Source organism: Cervus elaphus, chromosome 18 (assembly GCF_910594005.1).
Source record: "Cervus elaphus chromosome 18, mCerEla1.1, whole genome shotgun sequence".
Classification (NCBI taxonomy): domain Eukaryota; kingdom Metazoa; phylum Chordata; class Mammalia; order Artiodactyla; family Cervidae; genus Cervus; species Cervus elaphus.
This window is the reverse complement of record NC_057832.1, coordinates 94,448,368-94,470,636: the sequence shown is the minus strand read 5'-3', so window position 1 is coordinate 94,470,636 and position 22,269 is coordinate 94,448,368. Positions and strand designations below refer to the sequence as shown.

The 22,269-nt window shown below is 39.2% G+C and overlaps 1 protein-coding gene across 2 annotated transcripts in view; it reads right to left on the bottom strand.

The window, feature by feature from the left end:
* ASB15 (ankyrin repeat and SOCS box containing 15) overlaps positions 1–20,906 on the bottom strand; it is a 37,394-nt gene extending 16,488 nt beyond the window's left edge. Inside the window, exons 1-6 of one of the 2 annotated variants that reach the window (XM_043873093.1) lie at positions 20,804–20,906; positions 15,130–15,198; positions 7,982–8,118; positions 6,404–6,456; positions 6,186–6,317; positions 4,918–5,076 (exon numbers count right to left, since the gene is read on the bottom strand). In XM_043873093.1, the coding sequence (XP_043729028.1) occupies positions 4,918–5,076; positions 6,186–6,317; positions 6,404–6,456; positions 7,982–8,088 (451 nt within the window). In that variant the 5' untranslated portion in view covers positions 8,089–8,118; positions 15,130–15,198; positions 20,804–20,906. The remainder of the gene's footprint in view (positions 1–4,917; positions 5,077–6,185; positions 6,318–6,403; positions 6,457–7,981; positions 8,119–15,129; positions 15,199–20,803) is intronic. The other variant, XM_043873092.1, reaches the window with a different exon arrangement.
* Positions 20,907–22,269: the final 1,363 nt, after the last annotated feature.

Below are 22,269 nucleotides of genomic sequence, written 5' to 3'. Positions count from 1 at the left end.
GAAGAGTATATGTTTTTTGCAGAAATCAAAGACTATAGAAATAGCAACAAATACATGCAAATACTCCATGGTATATGGAGTATAGTAGTTTCACAGATTCCACTGCTCTTTTATTTCCCCAATTTACTTTGGATATACACCTTTGTTATTGCATTTATTAACACATTCTCTATATACCATTATTACAAAAATAATAAGTCACACTAATAGTGGTGAAGCAACCATATGTGATATTCTGTTTAGTATCTGTAGATCCTGCTCAGGAAAAGAGTTCTGTTCATTTTAAAAGGCACCATGTTACTGTGACATAAAGTCTGGTAACATGCACGCAGAGGAAACCATATCTTCTTCAGTACTTGTATTTCCCCTTTTCCTTTAGAATCAGAGGCTCCTGAGTTTTAGCTGTTCACAGTCTATCCAGGTAGAAACTAAATACCCTGGCCTTCCTGGTACCTAAGCGTGACTATGTGACAAAATCTGAACAAACAGGGTATGAACAGAAGTTCTGTGTACATCTAGGTCATCTTCTTAAAGGTTGAAATTTTCCCAAGGTTGCCTCTTTCCTACTCCCTGCTGGATGGAAAAATGTAACATCTGAAGTCTTATGTAAAGGTGGTACTGCCATCCTGCCAAACCCTGGACCACTCACTTCTGAATTGTGTGAGAGAGGAATGAACTTCTTTCTTTTCAAAGTCATTGCAGTTTGTTTGTTTTACATATCTGTGGTGTTTGCTTATTTTGTTATGGAAGCTTTACCTGTACCCTGACTACAATAATTAGCTTTTCCAATGTAATCTGAATTGGAGAAGGCCGAAAGCTGCCACATGGGGCAAGAGTAAAGAAGAAATCAGAGCAGAATGCTCCCATGCTGTGATGACACTATTCATTTACATTTATGTGCAGGGGCGAAGGCCTGTTGCTGATCCCCTCTATGTCCCATGAGTCACAACTATTTCTTTGGTAGTTTCACAGATTCCACTGCTCTTTTATTTCCCCAATTTACTTTGGATATACACCTTTGTTATTGCATTTATTAACACATTCTCTATTTCGATCATATCTAGGCTCTCTCACTAGACTCTTTGAAAGATGATGATTCCATCTGTACTGTGTGATTCAGCATAGCATCTGGTTTACTGTGACTTCTAGACTGGTTCCAAATCGGGAAAGGAGTACAAGGCTGTATATTGTCACCCTACTTATTTAACTTATATGAAGAGAACATCATGAGAAATGCTGGGCTGAAGCACAAGCAGGAATCAAGACTGCTGGGAGAAATATCAATAACCTCAGATATGCAGATGACACACTCTTATGGCAGAAAGTGAAGAAGAACTATAGAGCCTCTTGATGAAAGTGAAAGAGGAGAGTGAAAAAGTTGGCTTAAAGCTCAACATTCAGAAAACTAAGATGGGCATCCGGTCCCATCATTTCATGGCAAATAGATGGGGAAATAGTGGAAACAGTGGCTGACTTTATTTTTCTGGGCTCCAAAATCACTGCAGATGGTGATTGCAGCCATAAAATTAAAAGACGTATACTCCTTGGAAGGAAAGTTACGACCAACCTAGACAGCATAATAAAAAGCAGAGACATTACTTTGTCAACAAAGGTCCCATCTAGTCAAGGCTATGGTTTTTCCATTAGTCATGTGTGGATGTGAGAGTTGAACTATAAAGAAAGCTGAGCACCAAAGAATTGATGCTTTTGAACTGTGGTGTTGGAGAAAACTCTTGAGAGTCCCTTGGACTGCAAGGAGGTCCAACCAGCCCATCCTAAAGGAGATCAGTCCTGGGTATTCATTGGAAGGAGTGATGTTGAAGCTGAAACTCCAATTCTTTGGCCACCTGATGTGAAGAACTGACTCATTTGAAAAGACCCTGATGCTGGGAAAGATTGAAGGCAGGAGGAGAAGGGGATGACAGAGGATGAGATAGTTGGATGTCATCACCAACTCAAAGGACATGAGTTTGAGTAAGCTCTCGGAGTTGGTGATGGACAGGGAAGCCTGGTGTGCTGCAGTCCATGAGGTCGCAAAGAGTCAGGCATGACTGAGCAACTGAACTAACTGAACTTGGATGGCTGGTGAACAATCTCAGGGCTGCTTCCCCTTCTCCTGCCACATGTGCATTATTTCATAACATCTCTCCTCTCCTGAGCATCTACCAAGTGGCAGTTTACATATTAATATTTTTCTCTATTGTCTTTATTGACTATGCGAAAGCCTTCGACTGTGAGGATCACAACAAACTGTGGAAAATTCTTAAGGAGATGGGAATACCAGACCACCTGACCTGTCTCCTGAGAAATCTGTATGCAGGTCAAGAAGCAATAGTTAGAACTGGACATGGAACAATAGACTGGTTCCAAATTGGGAAAGGAGTACGTCAAGGCTGTATATTGTCACCCTACATATATGCAGAGTACATCATGAAAAATACCAGGCTGGATGAAGCACAAGTTGGAATCAAGATTGCTGGGAGAAATATCAATAACCTCAGATAAGCAGATGACACCACCCTTGTGGCTGAAAGTGAATAGCCTCTTGATGAAAGTGAGAGATGAGAGTGAAAAAGTCGGCTTAAAACTCAACATTCAGAAAACTAAGATTATGTTATCTGGCCCCATCACTTCATGGCAAATATATGGGGAAACAATGGAAATGGTGAGAGACATTATTTTTGGGGGCTCCAAAATCACTGCAGATGGTGACTGCAGCCATGAAATTAAAAGACGCTTGATCCTTGGAAGAAAAGTTATGACCAACCTAGACAGCATATTAAAAAGCAGAGGCATTCCTTTGCCAACAAAAGTCCATCTAGTCAAAGCTATGGCTTTTCCAGTACTCATGTATGGATATGAGAGTTGGACTATAAAGAAAGCTGAGTGCCAAAGAATTGATGCTTTTGAACTGTGATGTTGGAGAAGACTCTTGAGAGTCCCTTGGACTGCAAGGAGATCCAATCAGTCAATCAAAGGAAATCAGCCCTGAATATTCATTGGAAGGTTGATGCTGAAGCTCCAATACTTTGGCCATCTGATGCAAAGAACTGACTCATTTGAAAAGACCCTGATGCTGGGAAAGATTGAAGATGGGAGGAGAAGGGGATGACAGAAGATGAGATGGTTGGATGGCATTACTGTCTCAATGAACATGAGTTTGAGCAAACTCCGGGAGTTGGTGATGGACAGGGAAGCCTGGCATGCTGCAGTCCATGGGGTCACAAAGAGTCAGACACGACTGCGTGACTGAACTGAATGGAACTGAACTGATTTTTCTCTAATTTTTTTTTTGTAAATTAATTTATTTATTTTAATTGGAGGCTAATTACTTTACAACATTGTAGTGGTTTTTGCCATACATTCACATGAATCAGCCATGGGTGTACATGTGTTCCCCATCCTGAACCCCCCTCCCACCTCCCTCTCTATCCCATCCCTCAGGGTCATCCCAGTGCACTGGCCCTGAGCACCACGTATCATGCATCGAACCTCGACTGGCGATCTATTTCACATATACATGTGAAATACACATATACATACTACATGCTAATGCTAAGTCGCTTCAGTCATGTCCGACTCTGCGACCCTATGGACAGCAGCCCACCAGGCTCCTCTGTCCACGGGATTCTCTAGGCAAGAATACTGGAGGGGGTTGCCATTTCCTTCTCCTACTACATACACATATACAAATAGGTAATATACATGTTTCAATGCTGTTCTTTCAAATCATCCCACCCTCACCTTCTCCCACAGAGTCCAAAAGTCTGTTCTTTACATCTGTATCTTTTTTGCTGTCTTGCATATAGGGTCATCATTATCATCTTTCTAAATTCCATATATATGCGTTAATATACTATATTGGTGTTTTCCATTCTGACTTACTTCACGCTGTATAATAGGCTAATTCTGCATGGTGGATGTTGATATTTCCATTTTACACATGAGGAAACTGAGACCCATAACTGCAGTCTCACAGCTAGAATTAACATTCACATGACAATACTGAATTGCATACTTGAAAGTTGTTAAGAGAGCAGATCTTAAAAGTTTGCAAAACAAAGTTTGCAACATGAGAAAAAACAGTGTGTAACTATGTGAAGTGAGGCATGTTAACTAGGCTTTCTGTTGTAATCATTTCATAGTAATACATACATCAAATCATGTTGTATACCTTAAACTAGTACCATGTTATATGTCAATTACATTTCAATAAGATGGAAGAAAAATAAATACAAGTATCTCAGATGCCAAAACCCTAATTCTTACTCCACACCTATGTCCCTGAGAAAAAGAAAGGTTATCTGTGGTCATCTATAGTTAATCTCATCTCTCTCTGCTACTGCAAACAGACGTGCCAATTCTTATTGGTCAACAAACAGCAGGATATACAAGCCTGAGAAGAAGCTGTGTTTAGATAAACAACATCTTCGGGCTTACAATCATTCCTTTGATGTGTCGCAGTGGTGACCCCAGGGACACACTTGTGTGCTCAGAATCTGCTGGATCTCCTGCCTTCAAGGTTGGTTTCATCATTCTGCTCTGTACCTCATGTCTCTCTCTGGAGTCCCCTTTCTGCCTCTTTGTTTAAGCTACAGATCACTCATGCAATAACCCTTACAGGCCGGACCCCACTTAGAGAATATTCTTTCAAAACTGGCGCTCCTGGCCTCATAGAACTCCTTATTAGACCCCTTCTGATTAACTGGTGCTGAAAGAGCTTTCACATTTTACCTCCTGGTGGAACAAGAAAACAAAATCATATGGCAGGTGAGACGGGGGTTAGGAAAGGACCTCAGAGAGTAGAAACAGATGAGGTCACATAATTTTAGCCAATACACAGTGGTTTCCATTAAATACTGAATAGATATTATTTGTCTCAGATTATAAAAGTTCTAGGAAAAAAAAGTTATTTACCAAGCAGAAGGGGTGTCTCTCCTTTGTCATTTTTGGTGTTTGGCCACACTCCTTTCTCTAGTAAAGTTCTTACATTTTCCACCAGACCAGCTTTGACTGCCAAAGTCAAAGGTGTTTCTCCATCAGAGGTCTTGAACTCCCAGAGCGTCTTATAAGATGCTGAGATATGAAAGCATGTGGAAAATTAAAAGTCTTTACTTGAAGGATGTCATATAGAACAGAAATGATGCAATATCATCTACAGTAGATTGGACAAAGTCAATTGACGAAAAAGAGAAGACTAAAAAGAGAAATGATTAAAGTCTAGCAAATGATGGTGAGTAGAAATAGATGAGCATGGGCTTGCTAATCAAGTTGACAGCTAGCAAACCAACATCTGTGTTTCAAGGTGTTTTTTACAAAAAAAGATAATGGGTTGTGACTTCTCACTTCTTAATAAATTATAAACAACTTCCCTAATCCTTTGTATTATTATTTAAATTGAACTTGAAATTGTTTTTTGTCAAATGAAGTCTGTGCCTGTGGGAATGAGAAGTATTTGAATCAATGATTTATCCTATCAGAATATGTTAGAAAAGAAATGCCATGCTTAACATCATCTTCTATATCTGTCTGACTATCTTTTGTCTATTTTTAACTTTTTGTAGCTGGCTGACTAGCTGGATAGTTAATTATCCAGTAGCTATCATTATCTCTTACAACAGCACTAGGAAGCAACATTGAAGGTTGAAAAGAAGGGCATTCTCAAAATGTTTTATAAGATGCGGGGATGTGAAAAACACTGTTAGAACATAGAAATTATTAATAATATTTAACCTTGGGTAAATATACCACAACCATTATTCATGTTTGCATAATGAAAAATTAATGTAATATAAGGACAAATAATGTAGGTATTACTTGTACAAAATTAATACTCTTTTGGAAACTATTAACTCAGTTCAAGATGAAAGTTTACAACCAACTTTGAAAAGCAAAATATTCTATATTTAAATCAATTAATTAATGGTTGTATATAAACTTTTAGGTGATAATCACATCTTCCCATCAAACTGGGTCATATTTTTAGAAAGATGTAAAGGGTAAACCCTGAACTCCACAAAATAGGCTAATTTTGTACTCAGTTTAAAGCATGAGTACTATCTTTTCCAAATTGCAAATCACCTTTTATTCTACTTTTTCTTTTTGCTTATTATGTTCATTGGGAATACTCCAGAACATCTGCATTTGGGCTGCAGTTTGGTTAAGGGCAGTCTACATTTTCTTACCATCCAAGACAACTTCAAGTATCTGCTGAACGGGTTGAACAACAGCTTCATGCAATGGAAACCATCCTTTTTCATCAGCTTCATCCAAAGCATGTTTATATTTCACACACTCCTGGAGTTCAAGAATGTGACCTAAAATGAACACACGGGCTAATAACAAATCTCTCAGCCAGGTGGAATCTCCAGTCCATTTTACTGTAGGTGATAAATCCATTTACCTTGCTGTATAGCCTCCACAAGCTTTCTGTTCTGATCGCTCGGTGGTACAAATCTACCAGGGAAAGAAATACAAGCCAGATTTGTAGTCATGGTATACTCCAAGGAACCAAAACATTTATTTAGTTTTTACACATATGTTTAATAATCTGGATCTTCAAGAAATGCACACAACTGATGTTATCTACTTAAAAAATGTAAATGTCTGAAAGTCAGGTGCAGAGTGTTTATGATTCACTGGACCTATGAACATTAGGGAAGATGGAAAAGTAGAAGGTTAAAACATTGTCTCTGAAATTAATTGTAGGCAATGAAAAGCGGGTAAATAACTGGAGTCAGAGGCAGAAGAGCTGCTTTCAGATGTGATTTTGTGATCCTGAGGCCAGCAGCCTCTCTGGACGGTGGTTCCTGCATCAGTAAAATGAGATTATATAGGAAGATCTCTAAGGTTTCTCCCAACTTTAAAAATTCTATGCTCAATAAAGGTTTCTTGCTTTGAATGTAATAATGGCTAATTAATGGTTGCTTATTTGGGAGCATATGCTGTATATTGCATGTTAGTCTTTAATCAACTGTGAAAACTAGTGAAAAATAGGCTGAGCATTTACTGAACAAATTCCAATCACTGGCCCCAGGAGGTCACTGTCAACTCTCATGGAAATTCTCTAATGTGTGTTTATTCAAAGGTGACTAGGTACTGAATAACAAATTGATTTAACTCTATTAAAGCAGAAACATCCACTGGTATTCCAGGGTTGTGAATGCCTTCCTGGGAGATAAGGGAAGAATGAAAGAGACCAGAAATATAAACATTAACATGTCTGTTTTTTAAAAGCTCAAAAGCAATCATTTTATAGCACTGAATCTTTTCAAAAGCACTACTAATTTCAGAATACAGGATTCTAAATACTATAATAGAATTTAAAGGTAAATTAAAGTTTAGTTTTGTCAGAAGTATAATGTGTTCGCTAACAAAAATCTACTTTGGCAGTTTTAGCTGCTATAACTCTTGCCAACACAAAACACCAATTTCATGTATAATTTGTTAACTGCTGTCACTTTAACAGTAGATAATTAAATAAGTTCTGGTTTATATATCACTTTGCCATATATTATAAAAGCCTTCAACTCTTTTCCCACTCATTAAGCTTATAGGCAGGTTAGTTAGCACTATTTTTCATATTTTAAAGGTGCAAAATGGAATACGTTACTTATAAAGGTTGCCTGAGTCAGTAGCACAACAGATTCTGTATACGTATCTATACATTAGTCATATAAACAGTGTTTACAATTTCATTCACATTATTTACTGTCCTTTTTGATTCTATATGAATTGAGGAAATAGGCAATCCTATACAATCAAATTGAACTGGGAATTCCCTATCTAGGTAGTCTCATACTTCACAGGAGATGGGAATTTGTAGAATGAGATGGCTAAACCTGTACACAGCAGTTCTTGTAAAGGTATTGGATTTCCTGACACAAAAAAAAGGTAGAGGGGTCTGGAAACATCATTCATTTTATCTTACAAAAAGTGAATGCCATGAAGTTTAGTTGAGGATCATCAATTTGAATGTTACCTTTCAGGATAAAATACAGTCTTGCTGGCTTCAATAGATTCTTGAATACTGAGCTGAACATCATAACTTGTGAGATGATCTTCCTCAGGGTCATCATTAGCATCCATGACGGGATATAATTTTGAAACAGGCAATTTCTTATTATCAGCAAAAGCCACAGAACAACATATAGAGTCAACATGAAAGAGGCAAAATGAAAAATACATTCACCTTTCCTCATTTAAAAAGATACACATTGTAGTTAACATTTATATTATATATGTATAAAATGCCCATTCTAACTTTTGAAACCTTTGATTACCTGCCCTTTAAGTGTCTGAGTTTTCTGATTTTTACTTTCTTTTATGTAATGACTACAGTTGGGCTTAGAATGACTTTTTCTACATTTCTGACTTACACTAATTTGGCCCATCATTTCCTCAAGACATTGCTCTACATAACACATTATAAGTTTAAAACTCTGAGAAGACAGACAAAGGAAGGGATAAAGAACAATTAGCCTTTCTCTTTGCTGTTTTGTTGCTAAATCATGTCCAGTTCTTTTTGGATCCCATGGACTGCAGGCCACCAGGCTTCTCTGTCCCTGGGATTTCCCTGGAGGAATAGTGGGGTGGGTTGCCATTTCCTTCTCCAGGGGATCTTCCCAAACCCAAGGATTGAAACTGTGTCTCCTGGCATTGGCCGGTGGCTTCTTTACCACTGAGCCACTTGGGAGGTCCTTCACATTCTTTACGTTTTCTTTATTCTCTGTCCTCTATGTGTGTTTTTTCACTGATTTAGTTCTTTCTACTCCCAAAGTGGTTTGAGTTGACTGCCTTGAATTGCAGTTATTTCTGTATTTGCATTCAACTCCTTCTACCAAAATCTATACTCTTTGAGGTGAGGGGTTCTATGTGACTCATCTCCGCATCACCTACAACTCTAGAAGGTGCTTGGCATAAGGAAGCGTCCCAGTGAACATCTGTTGAATTAAAGTTGAGAGAACGGAATGTCACAAACGTAGTGACCTAACTCTGCCCTCAGGAAGTTTGATGGTGTACATGGAGAAGGCACAAAGGTAACTTTAAATAGAAGGCACTGACAACTTTCAGTGCTGTTCTTCCTGAGAAAACACTGTCTAGTCTCACAATGAAGTGAACAGCTTTCAGAAGTCCAGAACTTTAATATAGGAGAGAATTAATCTGATAAAAATGGCCTTATGCGCTTGAAGAACTTCCTTGCTGACCAGATGGGTTTGATAGATCATGTGGCTCTCTGGATGCTCCCAGAAATCCACATTTATGGACTTGGGCTACCTGTGTTCTTGGCTGTAGAAAGATCCTTTCTCACACCTTGGCAGAAGGACATCCCTAATGCAACTAGGGATGTTGAAGTGTTAATGTAAGGGAGTGGTAAGGACCTGCTTTATCCAGTGAGGTTTAAATGTGGGAACTGGCAAATAAGAAGCTGAACTAAAACTGACTTCTTAGCTTTGAGGAAAGAGTCAAAACAGAAACACTTATGAACTGACTTATGTCATTCATTGATGGCTGTTTCAGTTCTTCCTAATACATGTTTCAACCACATCAGAGCCACCACCAATGGGAGTGCAGGTTTCACACTGCGCAAGTGCTCCTGGCTGGTAAAATCCAGCCAAACCTCCCCCACATGAGCTGTGCCTGCTGGCAGGCTGCTATGCACACCCCAAGGAAGCAGCGTTTTTCTTCATTTGCACCAAAGGGCTTATAGCCTATGGGATTCCTGAACTCAGTCGAGCATTTTTTAACACCAGAAAGTTAAACAAAAAGAGGCCAAGTTATTTAGTATTAGATAAAAAATGAGGAGAAACAGACATGACATCTTTAACATGTCCATCTAGTCTTCAATCCTTTCCCAAAGTGTAAGGACCTCAGGATTTGGTTACTCTCCTTCAGAAAGAATAGGGACACCATACCCATGATATTCATGAAATTTTATGCAGCTACTATTTGGTTCACATTTTCTTTTGCCTTGTTTTACAGGGAAAGTTCTAAGGTCTGACTGGGTCTCAGCAACATTTGAACAGTTAAAATTTGGGTCATTTTAACTTCATGGCCAGATCAGAAATCAGCCCTCCTATAGATTCCCCATTTCTTCCCTAGCACTGTTCTATTACAAACCACTACTACTGACTGGCCCGGCTCCTCTGAAGACAAACACGAAAATGTAGTTTTTTTCTCATTGTCTTATTTTTTTCAGATATCAAATTAGAGGAGTATGTGTCTCCCATTACAGTTGGATCAACTGCTTTACCTTATAAAAAGAAAATTTAGTAAGTATACACATCAAAATAGTTCTACAGCTGCTGCATGCTAAGTTGCTTCATCATGTCTGACTCTTTGTGACCCCATGAACTGTAGCCCACCAGGCTCCTCTGTCCATGGGATTCTCCAAGCAAGAATACTGGAGTGGGTTTCCTTCCCCAGGGGATGTTCCCGACCTAGGGATTGAACCCATGTCTCTTATTGGCATTGGAACACGTTTCTGCATTGGCAAGCAGATTCTTGACCACTAGGGCCACCTGGGAAGCCAGTTCTACAGCTAGGTTGGCTGATAATCACAGGAAATTATTTTGAGCCATGGCACTTTTCAAGCCAAAATGTATTATCTATGCAAAATTTTACATTGTTCAGTGTGTTTTCAAGGGGGAAAAGTCACAAATAGTATTCTGTGGGCAATTTCCAAAACACAGTTGATTCTTGCTTTGCCTCTTCTTGTTGTTCAAACCTTAAGGACAGTTCTATACATGCTGGCAATCAAGGTCTCTGACTTGTGGACAGACTGCACATGAACTCAATGGCATCATGATTTTATTGCGTATTGTTCTGCACCAGTGGTCTTACTATAAACTTGAAACAGAAAGGGGAGAACAGTGATAATGCTTGGAGGATGTCCAAGAGATAGTAATAGCACTCCACTACGTATGTTTCTCACACCAGGGTGTCTTAGCAACCATAAGAGCTTGACACGTGGGCTTGGGATCCTATTAACCAAATAGACTTCAGATGGCATTTTTAAAAATTTATTGCTTATTGGTTCATTATCTATCTCTTCCTCCTAGAATGTAATGTAATAACAGCAGAGAATTAGTCTACCTTCAGAGACTAGGAAAGCAGTATCTTAAGGTACATGGACTCTAAACATGTTGAAAGAATGAAAAAAATGAATGAATGAGTTAATAAATGAACTTAACATAATCTAGGCTCTGCTTTATTCTTAGAACTAACCATTTTCTGTAGAGAGAGTCTTTATTCTGATGGGAACAGTTTTAAAGTCTCTCTTGAATTTGTTATAATATTGATTCTGCTTTATGGTTTAGTTTTTTGACTATGAGGCATGTGGGATCTTAGCTCACTGACCAGGGATCAAACCTGTACACTGCATTGGAAGGCAAAGTCTTAATCATAGTACCATCAGGGAAATCCCTGGAGTCTTTATTCTAATTAGATTAATTTGATTACCCATTCTGTGTTAGGCTTCATTTTCCTCCCTTCTGTGCTTTTACGTCTTATGTCTTATCTCACTTCATTCACAAGGCCCTCCCAGCTGTTTCACACTCCTGGTCCCCACACCTCAAGCCTGGCTCCAGCCACTCCTCTCGTGGAAGCCTTTGGTGAGTTCTCCAATTCCTCTCTGGCCCTCTTTATCTCTGAGTATCTCCGCTTACCCAGTGTTTTCCAACTGAATTTACAATCATTTTGTATTAGTTTTGCAAGTTCTTTACATTTTTGTATTTTGTATTCTCACCAGGACTATTAATTTTCTGAGGGGAAAAAAGTCTTACTTTTTTGTCTTGAATATCTTTTCTCTCTGCTCCCACTCCTAGTCAACTATAGGAAATGGCCATTCTCATGGTCACTGGAAAAGAGTTGTTGACTCCTTACTGGCAGACAAGTCCTGAGTGTCTTCAGGTAGCAGACTGGATGATGAAGTTAGAGGTATGGCATCGTCTGTTGCCTTTCTCACTAATGTCACGTGGTGATGGGGGGGTATCGCACGGCTCTGGGATTAGTAATAGGATACAGAGCCTTTTGCCTATTTAAATCACCAGCTTAACGCTAAACCTGCTTGAAATTTGGGCTTCCGGTACGTGAGATATCACAGACTCCTTACGGCAACAGTTCCCAAACTTTTTGGCACCAGGGACCGGTTTCGTGGAAGAAAATTTTTTCACAGACCAGGGCTGGGGAGATGATTTTGGGATGATTCAAATGCATAATATTTATTGTGCACTTTATTTCTATAATTATTACATCAGCTCCACCTCAGATCATCAGGCATTAGATTCAGGAGGTTGGGGACCCCTGCTTTAGAGAACTGAGTTGCTCTGTGAAAAGTTCTTATAAGTGTCTTTTAACTACCACCAAGAAGGAAATTATCTAAAACTCTTAACTGTTTTGTGGGCTTTCCTGGTGGCTCAGATGATTAAAAAAATCCACCTGCAATGTAGAAGACTCAGGTTAGATCCCTGAGTTAGGAAGATCCCCTAGAGAAGGGAATGGCAACCCACTCCAATATTCTTGCCTAGAGAATTCCACGGTCAGAGGAGCCTGGCATGCTACAGTCCATGGGGTCGCAAAGAGTTACAACTGAGCAACTAACACACAACCACAACTGTTTGGTATCCCTAACAACAGTGGGATCTCAATGGAGAGAAAACTCTTACTGCTACGTGGAGCAGCCACATCTAAAACAAGCTGTCTCCAACCTTTTCCTGAAAGCTTTGGATGAAGTGAAGAACCTGTGTGCAAGTGCAGTAAGGTGTCAGGCAGACAATCAAAGGACCATCAGTGGAACGGAACCAGAGACATCAAGATGCAGAGGAGGGCAAGAGGAGAGATATCTGTTTATTGCCAGGCTTTGTTTAAAACTAAATAAGCACCAGCCAGCAGTCTGAGAAAGGGCCAAATATTTGACATCCTCTAAGACCTATTCATGAGAGTCCCTCTTCTCCATCTAGATAATTAATTGACTTTTTCTAGATAACAGTTTGTCAACCTTGTTCTGGAAAAGCCCATTAGTGAAATTTAATTATTCTTGAAGTAGCTGATATATGAAATAATTGGGACAATCCTATTGGAAAGTTAGCCTTTTCACTTCAGGCACTGGTTAATCTTGCTTTGGCCACCTGATGCAAAGAGCTGACTCACTGGAAAAGATCCTGATGCTGGGGAAGATTGAAGGCAGGAGGAGAAGGAGACGACAGAGGATAAGATGGTTGGATGGCATCACCGACTCGACAGGCATGAGTTTGAGCAAGCTCCGGGAGATGGTGAAGAACAGACTGAACAAGACAAATCTTGCTTAGAGTCAGGAACATGTGTGATGAAAGCAATGGATTCTCTCTCCAGAGGGATGTATGTCACTCAAAAGTTTGCATACAATTGTAGGGCATTTTATGGGGTTTTCTGAAGCCCATTCTTGTGTCCCAGTTAAAGAACTACTAAATTAAGGATTTCCAAATGCGTTATTCAGAGACCAGGAATTATTAGTTTACTTTCAGAATGGACTGAATGAAATCCTAGATCTAGATAGTGGGAAAATGGAAAGTTTGATGATCATGTACATTTTAGAATAACTCTGGTAATCATAAAAATAGTGGTTATGATAATAGTCATAAGTTATTGAGGGCTTGCTTTGTTTCCAGCACATGTAAAGCACTTTGCCTATGCTGCCTTGCTTTAAATCCTCCAGTTCTACTTTCTAGGTATTAGAGACTCATCGTGCATAAGTGGAAACTTATATTTTCTGAGGTTAAGAGACCCACCCATTGTCACAGGGCTGATAAGTAGAGTCTGGACAGAGAATGGTACCTCATTTTAATGCCTTTCCAGAGCTGCAGGAAAAAAACCCACAGTCTGTTGTCCTTAAAAGAAAGCACTCTGATCTTGTCAGCCAGCTCTTGACGACAATAACTTCCAAAAATAAAACATAGCTTCCAGGGACACTTGAATCTTTATCATTGACTCTGTGCAATAAGGCTTTGTGTTGCTTAGGGGGGATGTGGTGTCCTAAACTTGCTTTCACTCTGTATTCTTTTCTTGGAGTCTAAACATTACTGTCTAAAAAATTGGATCAACATTCCATTTGGTGCCTGCCTGAAGAGGCCAGAGGGTGGGGACAATGCTACAGGATATGAGGCAGAGGTGACTATGGGTATATATGATGCCTCTCGGCACTGAATTCTCTAAACCACCCTCAATTCACGATCCAGGCTTCTCCTCTACTGTTGATAAGTCTGTGAGGCCCCTCAGACCTTCCCCTGAAACATGGGAGCCCCCAGAACATGGGCTCAAGGTTCTCCTTTTACCGAGACCAGAGCCAATATAACTTTGTCCCCTGTGAACCGTCTGGTTGGCTTGTTTACAATTACATTAAGTCTTCACACCTCTCACTCACATGATCTGTCTGGGGCATAAAAACCATCTCTGTGGGTCCTAAACAGGGCTGGCCTTAAGAGTTCCCAGAGTGGACAGGTGCTTCTATGATGCAAGGAAGGACACTGTGTCCATAAATATCAGCCTGCCCCAGCACCTGTCACATCAGTGCAATTCTCTTACATCAGTGAGCAGTTCTGTCCTTTGTGGCTTATTGTTCCATCTTCCGGTTCCCCCTTTTAAAACGCCAGTAGCACCATACTGGCCCCCAGTGTAGAACCAGAATCTCCTGGAATAGTTGCTGAGGGCTGAGTGGGGTGGGGAAGATGGTAAACGATCTAAGACTGAATCTTGGTGGCTTCCCTGATGGCTTAGACAGTAAAGAAAATCTGCCTGCAAGCAGGAGACCTGAGTTCGATTCCTGGGTCTGGAAGATCTCCTAGAGAAGGGAATGGCAAGCTACTCCAGTATTCTTGCCTGGAGTATTCCATGGACAGAGGAGCCTGGCAGGCTGCCCTCCACTGGGTCGCAAAAAGTTGGACACAACTGAGCAACTAACACTTTCACTTTCACTAAGACTGAATCTAGTGGGAAGTAACAGGAGGGGATAAGCAAAGGGCAATACAGTAAAATTTGGTTTTCTTTATACAGGGCTAGCCCAATTCCAAATGCTCTGAGGTTCTGCTGTTTGAAACAGGGGCACAGCGATGGGGCAGGGGAATGGTGCTGATACCTGGGGACATTTTCTTTTACCTTGAAACTGCTATGGTCCCAGAGAAAATCATCTACTGGAGATTCCAGAGAGAATCATCAGGATTCGTCCTACGAGAAGAGTAGCTTTAGTTAAAAGGCATTTTCACATTTTGGTTTTGTGAAGATTTCACAGCTAGTGTATGCAAAACAATACTCGTCTTCATTTTTCTACGCTTTGACCATTCACTTGAATAGTTCTGAAGACATACAGAAATAAAAATAAATAAAATGTTGCAACAGTTTTGTTTTTTATTTGGTGGCTACACACCTTTGCTTCTTCAGAATCCTGTAGTACAAAGTGGCAAATCAGCTTCATTAGGCTCATTTCAGCAACAGAGTCAAGGAGTCCCCAAGAGATTTCAGGAGGAGGTAAAATTGTCAGAATTGGTTTCCAACACATAGACACAAGTTACTTCTATCTACAAGTAACAAGTCACAGTCATTCCCTCTTCATGATATTTGTCTTTTCTATTAGAGAGAAATCCTATGGATGACAAGGAGACCTAGACCAGTCCAAACAGCGTCTTTCTTAACAGCACAGCTAGTTCTGATAAAACACGCACGCGCGCGCGCGCACACACACACACACACACTCCTTAGTCCAGATGATGAATGCTACTTTTATGTTGCCTTAAAATGTCTTCAGGGCTTCCCTGGTGGTTCAGTGGTAAAGAATACGCCAGCCATGCTGGGTGGGCTACAGTCCGTGGGGTTGCCAAAGAGTCAGATGCAACTCTGTGACTGAACAACAACAAAATACCTTCAACACTTTAGAAATGATGTAAAAAGCCAAAATAGATATATTTCTTTCTAGACACTAAGTATGATATCTAGTATGTAATTAAGAATTCACTATGTATTTGCTGAATGAATAAAAAATTGAATGATCAAATACACACTCTTAAAATTAGCAAAAGGATAGATTAAGCTATCCTTTTTTTTCTCCATGTCACACACATGTTTTTGCCAAGTGCACTTCCAATTTCAGGACTGCACTAACTTAGGCTTAATTTCTAGGTACGATAAAGCCTGTCACACTGGTTTTCTTTATCTCTAGTTCCATGTTACAACACTAGACATTTTTACTCCGTAATATTGATTTCCAAGGCCACTTCAATTGTGACAGATGAAGGAAGATGGCATACTACCTTTGGAAAGTGATGTAGAGTAGGAGGGAGCTTTAGGTTTACAATTATGTGGATTTCCAGAGGAATACAAACAGAGAATGAATAAGAATAGAGCAGGCGTGGCCTGTGAAGAGGCAACTTATTCATAGATGTGCCCTTATCACAAGCTGGCATGATAACTTGATCCTTTTAAAGACTCACCCTTTTATCTGTAATTCTAAATCTAAGAATCTATCTTACAGAGATTCAGAGATGTGGGAAAAGATTTGTATGTGAAAATGCTCATCTCAGGCATAGTTGAACTTCCAAATCATTAGAAACAATATAAAATGTCCAACAAGAGGGAATTTGTAGAAGATATTATTGTGCAGTCAAGCTATGGAAAACTATACAGCTATTAACAGTCATTTCCTTGAAGAATACTTAATATTATAGATAAAGTATCATATAAGAGAATGAGGTTCATGTAATCAGATATGACCTGACACTCCGAGGGAACTAAGATTGACTTTATTGAGCCAAATCTTGTAAAGTCTTCCAGAAAACAGGCCTGGTATCTGGTTCACAGGCTGAACCTTACAGGTGGTAAGATAGGTTGCTTCCTGGCAGGCAAGACTTTGTGAGGTCGAGAAGAGAGAAAATTGCCCTCATTTATAGTAAAGAAGAGAAGGAGGATCCATGCAGTATGGGAGATCTGGGTTTGATCCCTGGGTTGGGAAGATCCCCTGGAGAAGGGAAAGGCTACCCACTCCAATATTCTGGTATGGAGAATTCCATGGACTGTATAGTCCATGGGGTTGCAAAGAGTCAGACACAACTGAGCTACTTTCACTTCACTTAATATTTAATAGAGAAGAAGGAGCAGAAATCTGATCCATTTACATGAGTCATCCAAGCAAAGGTTTCATCACCTAACTTATTGTGCCATCTGCATGAGACCAAATTTAATTTGCACTAATCAGTGAGCAGCAGCTCCTGGGGATGGTGAAGCCAGTTACAGATTATAAAATAGCTGCACTTTATTTACACAATTTTATTATACAACTGAGGTGTAGGGTGAGTAAAAAACTTCTGATTACATGAATTAGCCACAGTAATAAAAATAATATCTTTAGACCTTAATAAAAATGTACATATATATGCATATATGTACTTATACATATACAAAAACATATACTGTTATTGTTGTTTAGTCAATAAATTGTGTCTGATTCTTTGCAACCCCATGGACTATAGCCTGCCAGGTTCCTCTGTCCATGGGATTTCCCAGGCAAGAATAATGGAGTGGGTTGTCATTTCCTCCTTCAGGGGACCTTCCTGACCCAGGGATTGAACCTGTGTCTTCTTCATTGTAGGCAAATTCTTGACCACTGAGCCACCAGGGAAGCCCAAATACATATATATATATATACACACATATATTCTCTCTCTAAAAATATTTGTTCCTGAAAGGTTTCACTGAACAGGGCAGAAAGTTCCTATTTGCGCCCATGCTTGCTCGGATGCTCAGTCATGTCAGATTCTTTGTGACCTCAGGAACTATGGCCTGTTTGGTGCTCATCAAATCCTTTTTCATTCAAAACTCAAACAATAATGAGTCATTGCATTTCTTCATATGGCATTTTGAAATCATATACAGGCTGTTGATTTCTTTCTGCTGGAGACAGTAGTTGAACCTGCCCTCCTGGCTTATCAGCTGTGTCTGACATGTTGCAAGTAGTCAAGAAACATTACCTGTTACCTGTTATTATTCTGTGACTGAAGCCCTCTGGAACAAGGAAGTAGAATTCTAAGGATTGTTTGATGGTTTGAGCTCTAATCCTTATCTTAAACAGGTTCTCTGGCATACTCATTATTTTATTTCCGGGGCTTCCCTGATGGCTTAGATGGTAAAGCATCTGCTTGCAATGCAGGAGACCTGGGTTTGATCCCTGGTTCGGGAAGATCCCCTGGAGAAGGAAATGGCAACTCACTCCAGTATTCTTGCCTGGAAAATCCTATCAGACTCCGAGGAGCCTGATGGGTTACAGTCCACGAGGTCACAAAGAGTCAGACACGACTAAGCGACTTCACTTTCTTCTTTCCTTCTTTTCTCTAGAATCACCAGACTTCAGAGCTGAAGACCATTAGGTAAGCCCCACTTGTAAATTCCACTTATAGATGCTGTCTAGAAATTGTCCAGCCTCAGCTTGAAAAACAAAAGCAGGCAGATTACTATATCCCACACAACCCTTCATCTTTGGCCAGCTTTAACAATTAGAAAATATATTGAACTTGAATCCATCTCCTCAAATCAGTATTCTATACTCCTAGGTCTACTCTTCAGAGCCACGCTGAGAAAATATTTGTCCTCTGCCACACGAGCGCCCTCAGGAAGGCTGTCAGGTCCCCACCGAGCCTTCTCCACCCAGGCCTGGACAACTGTTCCTCCCGTCAACAGTTAACCTCCCCTCCACCATGATGACTGCGTTCCTGTAAACACACTCGTTTATCCATCTCTTCCTAAAAGCAGCTCTGGACCATGGACTCTGAAGACAACACAACAGCTACAGTCAAACCAACACAACATTAAGCGACTGTGACCACTTCCCTTTTGCTGGACACTGAAGAGGTGTTAGTTTAACCCGAGTTCAGATGAATTTGGGGCTCTCATGTTACAGACCTGATTTGGATTCCTGTTGTCCTAAATTCTACATGTCATTTTTTCCATCCTCATTATTGCTGCACAATTCTGTACTGGACTCTTTATTTAGTCCTATTCCATTTACTTCTCTCTTTTGGATTTGACCTTTATTTCAATCAGCTAAAAGAAAATGCATTTTCTATCCTCCAAGTATTATTGTTCTATTTGCAAGTCTTCTGTGTCTACCTGCTCCATTAATAATGATAAATGTTAACAGAAACTGGCGTAGGACAGAGACCTTCAGGTTGACGTTGATCTATTATTTAGCACCCTTCAAGAAAGGCTGTTTATCCATTTACAAATCCTCCCAAAGACACCACATCTAGTATTAATGTCTTCTTTTTGATAACAAGACCGTCATCAAGAGATGCTGTCAAATATCTTGTTGAAATACAGATACGTTCTCTTTCTCCACTGAGATAAAAAAGCAAATGAGGAACACTGACTCACCAGTTCTCAATAATTATTATTAAGTTTTCTTAGGAATTTCAGACCATCCTATTTGTTCATTCAAAAATATTCAATATCTGCTATATTTCAGGCACACTGCTAGACACCAGACAATAGGATCCATGCCCTAAGGAGTTTGCTGCCTTTAAATAATGCATTCTCCCCAGAAACAACACCAATATCTGCCCTTCCTTCAAAGATTTAGCAGAGAGTCAAGCACACAGCAGGTCCTCAATAAATATTTGTTTTATCAAATTTAATAATTATTATAAGTAACATCTATTAAGTGACTACCTGTGACATGCATTATGCTAAGTATGCTAAACAGATTATGTCATATAATTTCTATGACACATTTTCCTCCCATTTTACAGATGAGGAAACTGAGGCACACAATGGTTTGTCCAAGCCTGAATATCTCCTGAGTGATGGAGATGTAGATATGAACCGAGGCATTTGACATTGGAGGTCACACAGCTTGACTGTTGTACTGTAACTGATGACTCAGCTACTAAGAATTAATACCAAACGATCTTATTCTATAATCCAAATATTCATAAGCCTCAGAAAAAATTTTCTAATGAGTTTAAGCAAGCAACTAGGAAACTGCCAAACAACTCTAGTAAAACTATAAATATTTTAGGTATATTTTCATTTCAAAGCAAGGTATTCCCATTAAAAACAACAAAGTGTAGAATTGTGATATTTTATGACAACTGTACAATGTTCTCAGCAAAAAGCGTGTTAAAAAAAGTGTTCTCTGTGCACGCTACTGCTGTTTCCTAGGAACCATGTTATTTTAGATGTAGAATGTTCCTGAGAAATTATCTGTTCACTGAAGAACCAGATGAGTGATGGTCTCAGGTATGGTCTAAGGACTTTCCAGCCTCCAGACTCTATGACTGAACTTCCAGAAGTGAATTTACAATTCTACTGAGTTCCTTTGTTTTCCATCTGACTAAAAAGAATTTAAAGGAATTTTTTATCTGAATATAAATTAAGTTTTTAAAATTTAATTCATTTTTTGTTATAAGTGATTTTAAAAAGCCTTGAGAGAAATTTAATTATTCATAAAAATCATTTCTTTCTCAGAAACCAAAGCTAGCAAAGACATTCCACAGTGTATATATTGATACTTAGAAGCATATTCATTCTTGATCTGCTTTACTTATGATACTATTTTTTATTAAGCTTAATAATTATGCAATTGAGTTAATATTCTGTAAACAAACAAAACAACCCTGGCTTTATCCTATAATTAAAAAGGCCATTGACAAGCAAACCAACAGGTGATCAATCAGAAAGAAGGTAATGAGAAGTGATCACAATACGTTTCCATCTCTTCAAAATATTCCTAATACTAAACTACTGAAGCTAGTTGATGAGGTACAGATCAAATATTTCATAATCTCACCTTTTGGAATGATTGTCTTGTCATTCTTATCCAGGGCCTTGCCTCCCTAAATCAGAGGAAGTACCGTGGAGCCAATGTGTTCCTCTGTGTATCTAAAATTAAGTACCCAGTTGGTGGCTAAATTAAGCTCTGACCTTGTACAACTGAAACATGAGCGATTCCTGGCACGCAGTGAAGTGTTACCCACCACTTCTCTGGACCCTCATCACAAGAAGCACACCCAGATCCTCATTGGTTCAAAGAGCTCTCATGAAAACAAACGATCTGCCAACCCAACAAAGCAAAACCAGCTAAGTAAAATTTTAACATATTTTAAAATCAGTGGTTCAAGAAACAAACCCGTGACTCTCTGTGTTTGCAGACTCCAGTCCACTTTTAGTCAATTTTAACACACATTATTTCTCATTCTTCGTCTTTCAGACTCATGTCAAATCTCATTAAATACAATCTTCTTGTTGTAGGAATCTACTGGCTTTGATTTGATTTGCATTTCAAAGCTGCCAGTCTGACACACAGATGGGGATATGATATGCAATGACATCTAATCTGATCAAGACTTTTAATGTCAAGTTATAAAACATATAAAGTGAGCAGCAGAGGTAAAGCAAGCAGAAAATTATTTTAATTGGCAAGAGTTGTTTGTTTTCTGTTAAAAAAGTTGAGGGTCTCACTGATTTTCTAATGAAAATAATCTGCCTGAAGTGTGTTTTGACATGGGTATCCTTGGATTAACTCGGTCACTGTCAGCATTAACAAAGCCATCTGGCTTCTGTCCCCACCACTCCACTAAAACAACTCGTCTCAAGGGTCTCATTGACCTGCTAGTGTCTAAGGCTGACGGTCACTTTTTTCTTTCTTGTTTTTCAGGCCCTCTATTGGACTTACTGCTCTTACTCCCTCCCTTTTTTCCTGGAACTCTCTACCCCCGAGGCTTCGGGGAGTACTATATGTATTAGTTTTCCTTTGTATCTGATTTTTCTTTGTGTCACTCTGTACTTAGTGTTCAGGAATAAACACATGGACTGTAGTGGATTTATTAGGTTTATTTCAAAATGTGGAAAACCATAAATGTGAAATCAGAGGTTCTACCTTCTCTTTGTGATAAAAAAAGAAAAAAAAAGGCTATATTTCTGGCAGCCTTGGAACAAACCCCAAGAAATATTTTGTATTTATGCATTATTACCATGTCTTGAAATAATCAAGGTTGAAGGCTAGAACACTGTGTGTGTTTTGTAATTATTAATCTGATTTGAAATTTTTCAAAGAAGCATTCTTGTAAAAAGCAAGCAGCATGTGAAACTCTACTTTTTATCAAGCTTTTCTTAACTTATATTTAAAAATTTATATGAAGGTTAAGAAAAATCTACACTCAACATTTAAAAATGTGATTTGGCACATTTCAGGGACATTTCTGCTGTTATATGAATAAACTTATGCCCATTTTATGCATTTATATAATGATTACT